Raw genomic sequence first — 15,541 nt, 5'->3', positions numbered from 1 at the left:
TGTGTGCGTGTGTGTGTATATGTGTGTGTGTGTGTGTGTGTGTGTGTGTGTGTGTGTGTGTGTGTGTGTGTGTGTGTGTGTGTGTGTGTGTGTGTGTGTGTGTGTGTGTGTGTGTGTGAGAATATGAATATCTATGAGTCCGTAAGTGTGTGTCAGAGCCATATAATTACATAGTAGGATTTAAAAGCCAATTAAACACTTAAAACGTGGATGGAATTATATTATGGTATCTAGTAAACACAGGAGTGCGCGCACACACACACACACACACACACACACACACACACACACACACACACACACACACACACACACACACACACACACACACACACACACACACACACACACACACACAGTAAAGTGTGCACAGTATTTTTTTGCCTCATTATGTGTGTCTGTGTGTGTCTGTGTGTGCACAGTTGCATGAATTTGTGCACAGTGGGATCAGTGCTTGTGTATCTGGTGTGTGTGTTTGTGATAGCCACTAATTAAGTCTCTAATTGCTACTCTCAATCATCCACTGAGCCACAACACAGTCGCTCTCTTTTCCTCTCTGAGATGAACACACACACACACACACACACACACACACACACACACACACACACACACACACACACACACACACACACACACACACACACACACACACACACACACACACACACTCGCACGGTTATTCGGCAAAGGGCCAGAGATCGAGCAGTAAACAGGACGGGCCAGTTTCATCACAGCCAGTATGAATGTGTTGGTTTGGTAACTTTGTTTTCATCCAAGAAGCTAGAAAAAAATAAGTAATTATTTGAATTTCACAGCTTTACATGGAGCTCTGCTGTTATTACAACCTCAGTCTGCAGAAGGAAAGAAAAATCACAAAAAGATGGATTTACTGCTCAGTTTAAGTACAGAAGGGAGAGGTGTCCAGGATTTAGAATACATACAATCTATAGCATCACTATTCCCACCGAGCATAATTTCTGATCTCAACATCTTACTTATTTGCTATAGAAATTCAATTCTCAAATGAAGGTTTGCTACTTGTAATGGAATTGCAGAATGACTTTCTTCTTCTTTTTATAATGTCCAAGTGTTTTACTGCATTAAACCAGTAACTTTCAAGCCTGGATTTTCACTCAGCACAGAAAAGAGGTGATGGAATTGCTCAGCCTATGGAAATGGTTCCTAAGACAATTCTTATCTAGTGTTGTTTCTAACTCGAATGAGGTTTTTAACAAGAGTCTCATCATTGAGTGCACGTGTTAACTGTTTAGGCCAACCATGCTATTATCTTTAAGGGTTTCATTGGGAAGACGTTGGGTTTGGGGGCCTTTCTGCCTGGAGTCTGCATGTTCTCCAAGTGCGTGTGTGGGTTTTCTCTGGGTATTTCGATTATCTCAGTTGCACAGTCAAAACATAAAGCAGCAGAGGCTAATTAATCGGTGACCCCAAAATGCCTGTAGGTGTGAATTTGAATGTGTGTGGTTGTTTTATCGGCGTGTATTTACCCATTGATGGGCCGGTGATCTTTCCCGTGTGTATCATGCCTGTGTCAGTATTCAGTGGGGATCAACTAAGGCAACCTGTGACCCTGAGTTGAACAAAGCCGTATAAAAGATGGATGGATTATCTTTGAAGCTCAAAGGGATGAAATGTGGCGACAACATAGGCTGCGAGATGTTACAGTAACTAAAGAGCTTGACCAACCCATGAACAAATGACCCGCGTGACCTCGACGCTGAAGCTCTGAACTAAAGATGTTCAGAGGAGGTCCTGATCTGTGCACACAGAAGGACAGAGCACAAAAAGACTAAAAGCGCCTGGCAGACCACAGTCATGTCGTGTTTTGTTCTTTCGTGTCACAGAAGAAAAACGTATCGCAGGCTGGTCAAACAGCTTCAGTTAATGTGACAAAAGATTGAGGCTCTGCAGCGGCACCGATGATAAGATACTGAGGATGACTGGAGAAATATCCGCTCGTTATAGAAACTTAACGTACCGCATATATGTGCACATGAGTTAAAAAATAAAGTTTGGCGTGTGTGTATAAACCTGAAAATCTGTAAAGAAACTCATCTTGTACTTTGAAGCCAACAAAACCACAAATCACCTTTATTACATTATTTAGAACTCGTATTAAAATTAGAAGCTGTTAGGAGCGATTATTGTCATAACATTGAATAAAAAAACAAAACTGTGGTTTAAAAAAGCTTTCCGTCTTCTGTAAAAAAAAATAAAAAATAAACAAAACATTAAAACTGGAAAATTTGATTTCCAAGTCAGAATTCGACGTACATTCCCACTGATACACGTGTGACTCCTTCCTGACCTATTACCTTTCTGCTACAAGGTTTCTTGTGTGTTTTGCATCATGTATGATTCTACATTTTTTTCTTTCTTTATATGATTATACCTGATAGTCTTAGCTCTGCACACTGTTTCTTTTGACCCGATTCCCATTTCCTTCAAAGGGTGCTTGGCTTTCGCCAGGTTTCCATTGTAAGAATCTGTTCTTAATAGCTGACCTGGTTAAATAAAAGGTAAATTAAGACAAACATCACCAAATCCCTGTTGTTGGACTTGTGAGAGGAAACAGGAGAGCATGAAGAGCTCTTATGCAGGACTTTCATGAGCAGAAAGTCATGATGATAGTGACAGTTTAACCACGAAAATAAAACCCACACTTGGAAATGTATCAAAAACAAAAGCCAATAAGAGTTTTAAAGTCATCAGACAGAACAACATTAGAGCTATGTTATCTGCTGCATGATGTATGTGACCATCATGGTGGCACATAGACTTACGTCTTCACTTGCAGTGAAAATACACTATTAGTAATAAATATGTTAGTTAATACTATTTTATTAACATTGCTTTGCCATTCAATTATTATCTATTTATGACATATGATGAGGAAGTGTTCAATATGTCTGTCATAACCATTGTAACTGCGCCGTTTTGTATTTGTTTTGATGATATACAGAAATCATTTGAGGTCGTCTCAGATATATGTAGGAAGGACATACGAGTCTACGGAGCAATAGACCAGCTGCGGAAACCTGCCAAATAAGGAGCAATCTAATAGACATTATCTGTGTCAGAGTAAGTAATTCCCTCAACCATATATGCAAACTTGGGCCAGCAGAGTTTCGCTTGTGTGGTCTCTTCTCTTCCGTGTAAAATCCTCCTCACATGAAACTGGCACATACTAGCTGCAGAGCAGAATAAAGCAAAAGGAGTCACTGCACCCTATTATCTTTGTGGGTGACTCGTTATCATCATGGTTAGTGATGCTGCAACCTGCTGGATCTCTCTTTATTGTTCAGGCAGCACTTTGCACCAGCAGCTGGCACAGAGTGCAGGCAGCTGGCTACTGGCCCATCAGCCTCTGTGTTTGAACTATGTTCTCCATTAGTGAGCTAACAAGGAGATAGTTGCAGGTTTAAGCTGTCTCAATATCAGAGTAGACCGGCTAAAAATGAGGAAAGAAATTGCACTGAAAGTCTCCAGTTTTGAAGGACTTTGGGGCTTAACACCTGAACAAGTCTTAATATTAATGATGTTATTCTTATCAAGGTAATTATTTTCAATCTAATTCAACTGTCATTTTGAATAGGGCTGCCTCTTTGTTAAAATTCAGATTTTTCCCTTTTCAAATCCATCATCTTAATTATTCAATTTCATTAGAAATTCTTTCACCTTTTTCATATTCTTTCTTTCCATCTTCCCGTAATGTAATACACTAAATTTCCCGCTGGGATACCTTACATTTAATAAAAAGTAATAGAATGCAATGTACTCTAATGACAGATGAAATTAGTGAGACAGGAGACCGATAAATCCAGGAGTCCCAGGTGGCAAAGATATGGAGGCAGCTAATGGAGGAGAGGTGGTGTTCATTTCTGCTACCTTTCGCTCCCAGCAGCGTGTCTCTGATGAAAAGCTCCAGGTCCTCGGCTCTTTTATGAATCCTGTCAGCATCATCCTCAACCTGCTCGCCATCTGCAGACACCTTAGTGGCCTGCACACAAACACATTATGAAATAATGAACAAATGCTAAATAAGTGAACATATTGACTTCCGTGAAGGACAGGAGGTAAAAAAAATGTTTAAATAAATAATAAAATCTGAAACAAAGAGAGAAATACATGAATCCTATCAATACTTTAAGGGAAAATATGAAAAAAAGAATGACTTACAAACACATGCTTATACATACACAAAGGACCATAAGACAGACACAAAACACATTTTAAAACACATGCGGGCACACAACAGGATCCACGCACGCACGCACAGTTCAGGTGATTATGGTTGTGGTTTGACAACACCATGCTATATCACTTTTAGCTGGTGGGAGTGTGTGCGTGTGATGGGGTGTGGGAGATAGCATTGCTGTCAACAAATGTCAGGACTTCAGCTCCTAAAAGGCTGTAGCTTGACAGGATGACTGTGAGTGTTATTTTTCTCCACTTGGCATTTGTAGACCTCCTCGACTCGAGAAGTGTTTTTTTTTTTTTTTTCTATTTTTGGTCGACTCCTCTTACAGACAGCAGTGACTGTAAAAATTGTAAGTTGGAGAAATGAAAAGTGAGTTTAAGATAAGAGTGTGTATGTTCCGTATAGGACAGATGACACTTATGGACTTAGACTGGATGCAAGACACAAAAACAGGTTGTAAATGAAAAATGAATTATCACATCTTCATACCCTCCCCTTCGAGCATGTTGTGGTACTCTGTGATTATCTATAGAAACTCCCATGGAAGAGGACACTCTCTTTATGTCTATAGGAAGTCTTCCTTCTAAGATTGACCAGAACTCGGAAATGCAGCTAGAAATATCACTTTTTTTATTTATTAGAAGAATCGCACCCTTTAACTTACCACACAGTCTTATAGAGCAACCTTCATTATCAGTTGAGGTATATCATGCTAAAATTTGTTCCCCAAAAAATATAATAAATATTTGTTTCAGTACTTTTGTGTTACAATTCAATGTATTGAAGGAGACCTAACTAGATTCATGATTTAGTATTACTTTTGGTGGACCACTAGGAGCTTTTACCAAGTGAAAACTTTAATTTGACCATTTAGCAATACTTATTTTATATATTTGTTTATTTAGAATGATGTTGATTCACAGTATTAATCCAAAGTTTAAGTAGGCCCCGTCAAAGCCAGAGTCACAGCCATAGAGTTTAACTTTCAGATAAACTATTTATGTCTCAGTTGGTGAGGTTGGCAGTTAAATCACTATGTTATTCGTTGAATGTATTGAAGTGTCTTTAGTCAAGACACTGATTCACAAATTGTGTAATTTTAGAAAGGGAAACCTGTACCTAGACAGCGATCTTCTTGTCTACAGTAAATAATGTTGTATCATTCAACCAAATCATTACTAATCCAGAGGCATTAAAGTCTTTTTATGACAGTAGGCTTCTGAGGTATGTATTAAAATGCATGATTAATGTACAAAATCAACTAATACTGTTATGAAGCTTAAAGTGAAAGTTCAATAAGCCATATCGGGACATTCCCATTCTGTCACTGGAGTCCTTAATAGGTTAACATTTTCATGCCGCAGACCAGGGCAATGGTCTCTTAGATCCAAGCCAGCCCGCCAAAAGGTCGAGTTATTTTCCATTACAAATAACGGCTGTTCCAACTATGTCCACTGATTTAGTTCTATTATCAGACATGCCACTGAGACTTAGAACTAAATAACTAACTGCTGCAAGTTGCTGCAGTGAGAGCTGTGGCTAATGTTGTGTGGGCAAAATTACATTAGCATCGAATCCATACTAGGAGGGCGTGTTTGTGAAAACATTCATGCCGAAGGCTGCAGAATCACAGGCGACAGGCTTTTAATTGGCCTGGAGGATTTCACTTGTCATGAAAGAAATATTAGCTCCTTCATAAAGCTGTGAGTGCATTGAATAGGAACTTTTTGTAGAATGTACTTGTAGTTCTCTGCACTTATAGAGAAACATTTGTACTTGTTATTTATAAGTTTATGTGCTTACATTTTTCTGGTCAGGCCCACTTAAGATCAACTCTGACTGGATGCGGCTTCTGAACTGAAAATGAGTTCGCTCCATGCATTCCCGGTCAATTCCGTAGTCAATACTCCGCATCAGGCAATCTTTCTGTGTGTGCAGCCAAAACCAATCAGCTCTGCTTCACATCCTTCAAAATCCTACGCGGTCCATTAAAATTCCGCCCTCTAAAACCTCTGATATACACCCCACTTTCTCCTGAGCATCACTTCAAACAAAGAGTCAGGTAATTCCTCCCTCAGTCATGTACCACTCCTTTCCACCAGTGTCCAGACTCTGGAGGGTCCTACTTGTCTGAGCATTTATCTGGGTCACCTCACAACGCTGCTGTCATCACAGGCATCTGATCTCCAAACTCAACACGACGGATTCCTGTCCTCACTTCGTCTCGTCTTATTGAATTGGTTTATAAGCCAACTGACCACAACGAGCAGTTTAAAGATCTCTTAGTAAAATGTATTTGTCAACAATTTCTCTGGTTCCCAGAATACAGAAAAGAAAAACAGCAGTAAAATACAGTCAAAGCATTGCACCTGTGCAAACTAATCAGCTTTAAAAGTGAAAAATAAAGTGAACAAACCACAGTGACACCTAATTTAACTTCGTAAAAAACAAAAACAAAGATACCCACATTAATCTGAAAATGTCTATATTTTCTTTAACTCTGTAAACTAAACAGTGCCAGTAAAACAGGACTGGAGTCTCTGCAGTGTGAGTCTGCCACCGTCTACATTTACTCCATTTCTTCTGTCGCAGACAGGCAGAGAAAAAAGAATAAAAGATGGATAAAGGAAGGGAGGAAGGCAGACAATGACAGAGACTAAAGTCGAGTCGGGGAAAACATTCTGAAGGGGTTTGTACCCTGCTGTGTAGCTGGTCCATCTCCACGACCAGAGATCCCAGGTTGGAGTCGGCCAGTTGCAGTAATCTCTCAGGAGCTTTCTGAGGCGACAGCATGTGCTGCAGGAGAGAAACAGAGGGATGAAGGAATTACAGAGAGAAACGTCTGACTCATTTTGGCCCCAGGGCTCGGCTTTTGAACCGTGTGAGGAAGAGCTGAAACGAAGAAGACGAGCAAGCGAGGGCAAGAGGCGAGGAAGAGGAATCAACAGAACGAGACAGCAAATGCATCTGATAACTGATGGACTCACATTTAGGGATGTATTTAAACACTTTACCAAGACATATAACAACAAAGCTCATAACAAAAACTTACCAATGATATTTGTTCTGTACTAAAGTGTTTGTGTGCTAATGAAGAGAAGAGCAGCAGCCAGGAAACTATTTCATAGGTTTTTAATATATAACTTTAAGATATATTCATGACGTGTTTTCTCTCGTAGAAGCTCAAACTGTAGTAAGAAAAATTACAGTATCAATTTGACTGTTTTTAATTTGGATGATTTTTAGGTCAATCTACCACTTTCCCATATTTGAACTAATGCTGGTTTTGGAGCCGGCTCGGCTAATAACATTAATGATTACTACAGGGTGCACAATTAAGAAAAAAATAATTTCTTATGTAAATACACAGATGTTGCAATGTTAAGTGACTTCAAATCTGCTTTGGCGAGATCTCTAAAAACGTCCCACTCATCCCCGTGACTCATGAACACAAGATTATGAGTTATGCTTAATTTCTTTGGGTGAGAAGCCGGCTTGGAAATGGAAGCTTGCAATTTTGATGTCTTATAGCAGGGAATAGGTCACTACTGTGGGTCAATGAACAAGAGAAAGGAAAAACACTGCAGTGTTTTCAACATATGACAGAGAGCTGATTCTTGCTCGAGAGTCATATTGATGAACATCTGTTGAAAGGTAGAAAAGTACTCGACTATTTCAACCAGATGTCAATTACAAATTGTTTCAATAACTTTGCCCAAAAAAAAAAAAGATTTGTAATCAAGCATGACACTCAGAACTGTGAAAAGGTAAATATGGAAATGGACGATCCAGCATCAGAGACAAATTTATGACATCATATCAAGGAAACCGTTAAAAAATCTAACTTCTCGATCATTTACAGAGATGAGTTGAAAAGGGATCTTGTCGTTTTACCTTTAATTCCTCCGTCATGTTCTCGAAGCGGTACAACACCTTATAAGGTGGTGGGAGGGGCGTGGTCAGAGTGACTTCACTTATGATGCGATACAAGCGGTCCATATCACTGATGAGCAAACCGGAGCACTCGTCATCACAGGCTGGAGAAGAGACCAATGAAAACACAGTTACACACCGGGCAGAGTGTAATGAGGCCGGCTCCATTCATTTGCCACGTTTACAAAGTCAGCAAGCATTTTATTTTGCGCGAGCGTGTGTGTGTGTGTGTGTGTGTGTGTGTGTGTGTGTGTGTGTGTGTGTGTGTGGACTTTCTTAGATGACTTGTGACTAAGCAAAATGGAATAAGAATAAGTATTTCTGGGTGTATGTCGGTATGTTTTTGTAGGGGAGCTCGTGAACACGTCAGCATGTGACCGTGGCGGCCGCTTGTGTGTTTGTGTTTAAGTGGTTTTGGCATCAAAAAGACAGGCCTGCCCATGCATGAAATTCAGCACAGAGAGGCAAAAGCACCTATTATGAGCACACACTGCAGGCTAAAAGCACACGCACACACACACATCGACAATCTCGCACACACACCAGGGAATTCACCAAAACGCACACACACACACACACACACACACACACACACACACACACACACACACACACACACACACACATTTTTCTGTATCATGTGTGCATGTAATTTTCTTTCCCCTTCTGTAGCCCGCGGCTGATTTATTGCACAAATTAAAATTTTTGACAAGGGAAATCAAAGATGAATTAAATAAAAGAAAAAAACGTTTCTACTCTATCAATCTCTGACAAAAGCAGAAGGTGGAAACAAACCAAAGCATTCATGTCGCCTCATGCAAACACATAAACAGTAGACGGGGAGTATATTGTACGTGGGAGTAAATAGCTACTTGTCAAATTCAAGCCATTCAAGGATCTCACTGTATTCACTAACTTCTACAATATGTGAAAACATCTTGTACTGCACGAGAACGAGCTGTGATGTCTCACAAAAAGCTTCTCTGTTATTGCCCTGGTGCCACTTGGTTGCCTTTCACTTGAAGTATTTGGCAAGGCAGGCCTGAGTTTCTCCACATCCGAGGCGTTTACACAAAGTTTGGTGAGATGCTTTATTCAGATGATTTAACTGACTGCTGAAATTGACATGTTGGACTCTTTAACCCGACCTCACTTTAGAGTAAATGGAAAGCAAAAAATAAGCAACTTGTTGCAGCATGAAAATGATGTAATTATTCCACATTGTCCCATTGTCTATCATCCATCCACATTCTATTCTGCTTTATCTTGTTTAGGTTCATTGTGGCCAAACACAGAGAAGCAGACAATCAATCACATTCACATCTTTGGGAAATTTTACAGTCACCAATTAAACAAGCGCTATTGGACTGGGAATGTGGGAGGAAACCAGGGCATTGGGCATTTTAAGATCTGTTTAGCCATATCCTAGTCTCATGTTTTACTATACTTCATGCTCGCGTTAAGAATTTGGTGTTATTCTTCTGTTTATGATGGAAACATTTAATAATGTAGATCATAGCAACACTTTAAAAAAATATGCTGGCATTCAAATGCAAATGATGCTATGCAGCAGATGTGAGACCTGCAGACTCCATAAGTGCTCAGAAGCATCTGATCTGATGGAGGAAAAAATAAAAGGCCGGAGTACAGGAAAAAAAAAAAAAGAAGGAGTGGAGTGCAATCACTCTTCGACAAGTGAACAGCAGTACGATCACTCCACTCTGTGTGAACCATCAGGACTCATGATTATTGTCTGGATGCAGAGGCGAGCGCTTTGGTGTCAAGGTGCATGGCGCACTACCAATTTATGAACACACGCTTTGTGTCTGAACACATAAAGACCCGAGCAAGCAATTTCGTCACTGACCGGACGGCAGCAATTTCACATCAGCCTCTGTCTTGCAACCTTTTCTTCTGTGTTCTCACTCGCTCGCACACACTTACCTCTCGACATGCTAATGGCACCAAATTGGCCCTGCCATTATGGTCATATTAAGTTTAAATTAGCTCCAAATGACATTGAAATTATTTTCTAAATGACTTGAATCTGACTTCTGCCACCTTCTGTCTCCCGTGGCAACTAGAGAAATGGGGGTTGTGACTGCTCATTTGCATTTCATTGTAAAAATAAAGTAAAAATCACAACGTCGGGTGACAAGAGGAAATAAACTGGCACGAAGGATGTCTGTAGGGCTCGTGAAGAGTGGCACCATGAGCTGCTATGGCGGGCTGCTTCTGTGGAAGCATTTGCGCTCAGACATGACGGTTTTTATAATTTAAATGTCAAATTTACTTTCGCTTATTATAACAAAAAGCAAAATGTGTAGGTATGCATCCTGGATCGCACATCTCTTCTTTAAGAGCTTCATTCAACAGTATTCCACCTTTACATGGAGATCGACTGCAGATCAAGATGGATTTAATCAGTCATGGATGTTTAAATGGCCCAGTGGCATCATCTGTGTTAACGTCAAATCCTGCACAGGCCTCTCTGGTAGTCTGCACATGCACAATGGGCAAATTACAGGGGATTCGTAATTGTAGCCACATTTCCTAGAAAACTGGACTCTTTGTTCTTTAAATACATTTTTGTAATACTATTTAAACAACTTAAAGAAAAAAGGTGAAAAACAATGAGTGCAACAACGTGTGTTAGTCTTACAGATGATTCCAAATGGTCCACACACATGCCTTCCCATGCACTGGTCACACGTCAATCCAGATACTCCGGCCCTGCAACGGCACTGGCCCGTGACAGGGTCGCAGGGCCCCGGCAACGCTCCCCACAAGGAGCACTTACACTCCTCACAGCGACCTCCGGGCATCCTGGGGTTGCCATGGTAACCAGTGGCACACCTAAGATGTGAGAGGTGAAGACAAGAGAGGTCAATACCACATCATAACACCACAGTTTGGATTTTTGTTCGGTTTGTTTTTTTTGTTTTTTTAATCATTGTTAAAACCGTATTGGTCCAAATATAACCTTTATTATGTTGTGTTTAAGATTAAAACAACCAATTATGTAATCATGGCAAATAATGTTAATAATTTCCAATGTGTTCATACGTTTGGCCATTATAAATGTAATAAAGTCAAAAATGTAATCACATGACAATAGATATTCTAGTTTTTGGCATTTGGATACGAAGAATTCATTCAAAATGTAATAACTGCATCTAAAACTGTAAAAATGAATTAAAATGCTTTTTTTAGGTTTTGTAGAGATTTCTTCATAAATATAGGTACAGTAGATGCCGTAGTTGTCATCCTCATATACTCTGCAGCACATTTTGGTTATAAAATATATTTGACTATTTTATTACATTATTCTCACATTTTTACATTATTAGCTTCATTATATTCAAAATGGTCATAATCATTACATTCCTGGAAGTGATTATATTATTGGCCATTGTTACTTTATTGGCACACGTGCTCGACAATGCTACTTTGCCATGCTGCTTTGTATTTCGCGGTTACAGAAATATTTATATATTTGAGTGTATTCTCTCTAGTCTTCTTATTGTACTGATCGCCTGCATCACTGGTTTCACTCCAGCTACAATCACTCTCATGCTCTAATCATCCAAGTTGTTATCCACAGCATTTGGGATTTGGTATTTTGAAACCTTCGTCCACCACTTGTAGCTGGAACCTCATCTCTGTGTGTGTGTGTGTGTGTGTGTGTGTGTGTGTGTGTGTGAGTGCATGCGTGTCTGACCTTTCACAGTATTTGCCCTCATAGCCCTCAGGACAAGCAGTACAACGATAGTCATCAAATCCCTCTGTCACACAGGTCGGACTGAAACTAGAAACAGAAAAAAACTTTATTTTGTAAACCATAGACAGGGAATATGTAAACATTTTACATAAGTACGGTTTACAGCAGAGGTGGGCTTCTTGCTCATAGTCCTGCATGTTAGATGTGTCCTTTTTTTTTTTTAAATATGAGTATCTCAGGTCAGGGTTTCTTCAGGGCTTCAAGGTGACATATTGACTAAATACAGTGTTTGGAGACAATGAAAACAAAGCAGACTGTGGCCCTCTTCCACCAGAAGTTGCCACCTTTAGTCCACCGTAGCACACGGAAAAGTGCTGAGAAACAAAAACAAACACTCAGACAATGATCTTTACGATGCCTTACATTGATGTATCACCCTCCCACATTGTGGGAAATCACAAAAGAGAAGAAATATAGAGCACAGATTTACTTGTTTGCTGGGTGGGCGAGAGGGCAGGCACAAGGTTTACAGTCGTCTGGAGAACCTCGGACAACGCCGTAGAATCCTGCAGCGCATCGTTCACACCGATCACCCTCCGTGTTGTCCTGACAATTCTGCCAATGCAACAAATAACGATTGTGAAGACGCTGATTGCAACCTCTTTAACTCCTCTGTGACTTTTAGCGCCACCCCGATGCTGAAATATACCGTACATCATTATCCACACAGCTTGAGGTCATAGAATGTGTGTGGTTGCTTGAAATGGAAAATTTCACTGTTTAATGATTGCAGCTGTAACGCGATACGACAAAAACATACTGTTAATCCCCCCCCAAAAAAAAGATTTTCATCTTTGAAGAAAAAAAACAAGCTAATTTCTAAGTTAAATTAAATGAAGTTAAGTAACAGTGTTATCTGCGCGTTGTGTGTGAACATTGCCGCTGGCACAATACAAGAGAGGCACTAGATTTGCTTGAGTAAGACAAAAAGAAATCTGGGAATGGTTTATAGACATCTGTGAATTGAAATAGATGAAATCTAATGCACATCTCATCAAAAGTAAAGATATCTCAGAGTTCAGCGCAGTTCTCACAATCACAGTTGTGTAAACTATTTGATGGTTCTATGGAACGATATGACTGGAATCTCTTTAGCAATCTGTATAAGTGAGTATGGTAAGGTGAGGACATGTTTCACTGTGTGTATTTCTAAACAATAGTGAGACCAATGGATTCAAATGTTGAATATATTTTAATTTATGGTTGGTGTTGGTGTCATTTGATGTATGTACAAGGTACAAGCCATATATGCATAGGAATGATGTTTGAGGATCCCAGAGAGAATATAGCTCTGTTTCCAAAACAAATGGCGATCCAAATAAACTTTGAGAAAATTATATATTTGTTCACAAAGATTTACAAACTGATTTACAATATAATAGTTCCATCCATCCATCCATCCATCCATCCATCCATCCATCCATCCATCCATCCATCCATCCATCCATCCATCCATCCATCCATCAACTAATCTCACATATCCCTTACAGGTTTTGTTTTTTTGTTTAAATTTGACCTTGAGCTGTGTTCAGTTCCCTGAGTCTGTCTAATTGTTTTCTAGTAGAAGAGATGACAGATGGGCAGACTTATTGCAGGATCCTGGATAACAGATAAAACTCCCCTCAAAGGGCCTGGATTTGGGCAAGTGGAACAATCATCCTGACACCAGTGTTGGAGATGCACAAACCACCAGATGAAATGTAGAAATACTAGTAGCATGCTGTGATTATTACCGGCTGTCAGCCGACATCACAACTTTTCATGGTTAGATTTGAAAAGGCATTGCTCTGGGGCTGGACAATTTACACTTCCAGTGACATGTTTGACAACATGTTCACACAAAAGTTAATGAGTTTAAATCCTTCATCTAACAAGAGACAAACAAAACAAAAAGGAGGAAAAAAAAAAACTAGTTAATATGCATAAATCCAGACTATGACTGGGAAGTGCCTGGTGTGATCACAGCTGTTTCTGCAGCGCTGCCACTGAAGCGGCAGGAAAAAAATCATCATCACTTATTTCTTTTCACCGCTCACAGTTTCTGAGCCTGCCTGGGCCTTCGCACTGGTAAACTTTTACCAAGGCTGGACTTTTTCTGATAGGATATGTGGTCATCTGCGCTCAATAGCGGATGGTTTTAGGGGCTGAATCCCCGCTCCTGCGTGATGAGGTGCCAGGAGACCATGCACACCAGCAGCCGGTTAGCTGTCAGCTGACACGTCCGATCGCACACGTCACAGAGTTTAATAAGCCTCCTTCCTCTGGAGCAGACGGTCTGATATGCCCAATTTATTTGCAGAATTTCAATCACCTGTTGTAACAGGGATCAACAGGATCCTACAATGACACATGAAAATATATACAAAATATTTCCAGTACAATATCTCTTCCCAGTTGCATTCTGGTGAATGCTGTACCAAAACACAGGCTATTTTCCCACCAATATTCAGTAAGATTTCACACTATGTACACAGAGTGAGACACAAGAAACACGCAGACGATTGCTCACTGATGCAGGCGCCGAACCTCAATAATAGACACACACACACACACACACACACACACACACACACACACACACACACACACACACACACACACACACACACACACACACACACACACACACACACACACACACACACACACACAGAATTAGATTGCATACTGTACACAAACAGAGAGCTCTCTCCTATTTGTAGCCCCCGGGGTCCTGTCTTATGTGTTTGGCTTGTTTGTTGAAAATGGGAACTTCAATCAGTTCAACAGGAAGTTGCCTCTTAACGAGGCAAGTCATTTTCATTAACTTCCTGTGTTCCTCGTTACTGCTAATTACCACAGAAACAAACTCGTTTAGCATTTTCAATTTAGACCCGCTCCGTTAGAAAATGCTAATGACCCTGTTATGGAGGGCGAGATAGAAATGGGCGAGGAAAAAAAAAAAAAGAAAAAAAATGGCTGGGAGGCAGAGAGAGAGTGTGAAGGGAATGAAAGGAATTAAAAAAGACAAAACAGAAAAAAAAGCAAGTGAACAGAGAAACAGGCTGGTGAAACTGAAAGGAGGAATGATAATGGGAGGGTGTAAAGCAGGGTTGGGAAAATAAACAAGGAAAATAAATGGTGAAAGAAGACTAGGATTGGGTAAATACATGAATGTGGACGAGAGAAGAAAATGGATGAATTGAGAATAAGGAAATCAATGGAGGAGAAGAGGAAGAACAATGCACCTAACGCAGCTATATTATCGAGCGAGTCGATAAAGGAATAGCAAGAGGAGCAATACCCAGAAAAATAATATACAACACAAGTAGTGGCAGCTCCAGGAATGAATAGTCGTCTATATGAGAGAACACATGCGAGGGTGTGCTAACAACTGTCTGAATCTACACATCACTGCTGGACTGTCCCTGAATTAAAAGATCGTACAACATTATTGGCATTTTTTAAAGAATAATTTTCTTCTGAAACTTAGCACCTCCCGAGGACATTCTGAGGTTGAGCCACAATTTACTGACGCCTGGGCACTGAATCTGTTCAGGCTATTTGTTTATTCTTCCTTACATCATGTTCTGCTCTGCCAGTGTTTCACAAAATGAAGTAAACAT

The 15,541-nt window shown here is 40.1% G+C and overlaps 1 protein-coding gene across 1 annotated transcript in view; it reads right to left on the bottom strand.

Annotated features, from left to right (window-relative positions):
* lama2 (laminin, alpha 2) overlaps positions 1-15,541 on the bottom strand; it is a 194,450-nt gene that overhangs the window by 44,303 nt on the left and 134,606 nt on the right. Inside the window, exons 34-39 of the mRNA XM_080490875.1 lie at positions 12,367-12,491; positions 11,877-11,963; positions 10,818-11,011; positions 8,117-8,259; positions 6,920-7,018; positions 3,910-4,021 (exon numbers count right to left, since the gene is read on the bottom strand). Coding sequence (XP_080347001.1) covers positions 3,910-4,021; positions 6,920-7,018; positions 8,117-8,259; positions 10,818-11,011; positions 11,877-11,963; positions 12,367-12,491 — 760 coding nt within the window. The remainder of the gene's footprint in view (positions 1-3,909; positions 4,022-6,919; positions 7,019-8,116; positions 8,260-10,817; positions 11,012-11,876; positions 11,964-12,366; positions 12,492-15,541) is intronic.

This window comes from Lipophrys pholis (genome assembly GCF_963383615.2).
Source record: "Lipophrys pholis genome assembly, chromosome: 21".
Taxonomy (NCBI): domain Eukaryota; kingdom Metazoa; phylum Chordata; class Actinopteri; order Blenniiformes; family Blenniidae; genus Lipophrys; species Lipophrys pholis.
This window is presented reverse-complemented; position numbering and strand designations above follow the sequence as displayed.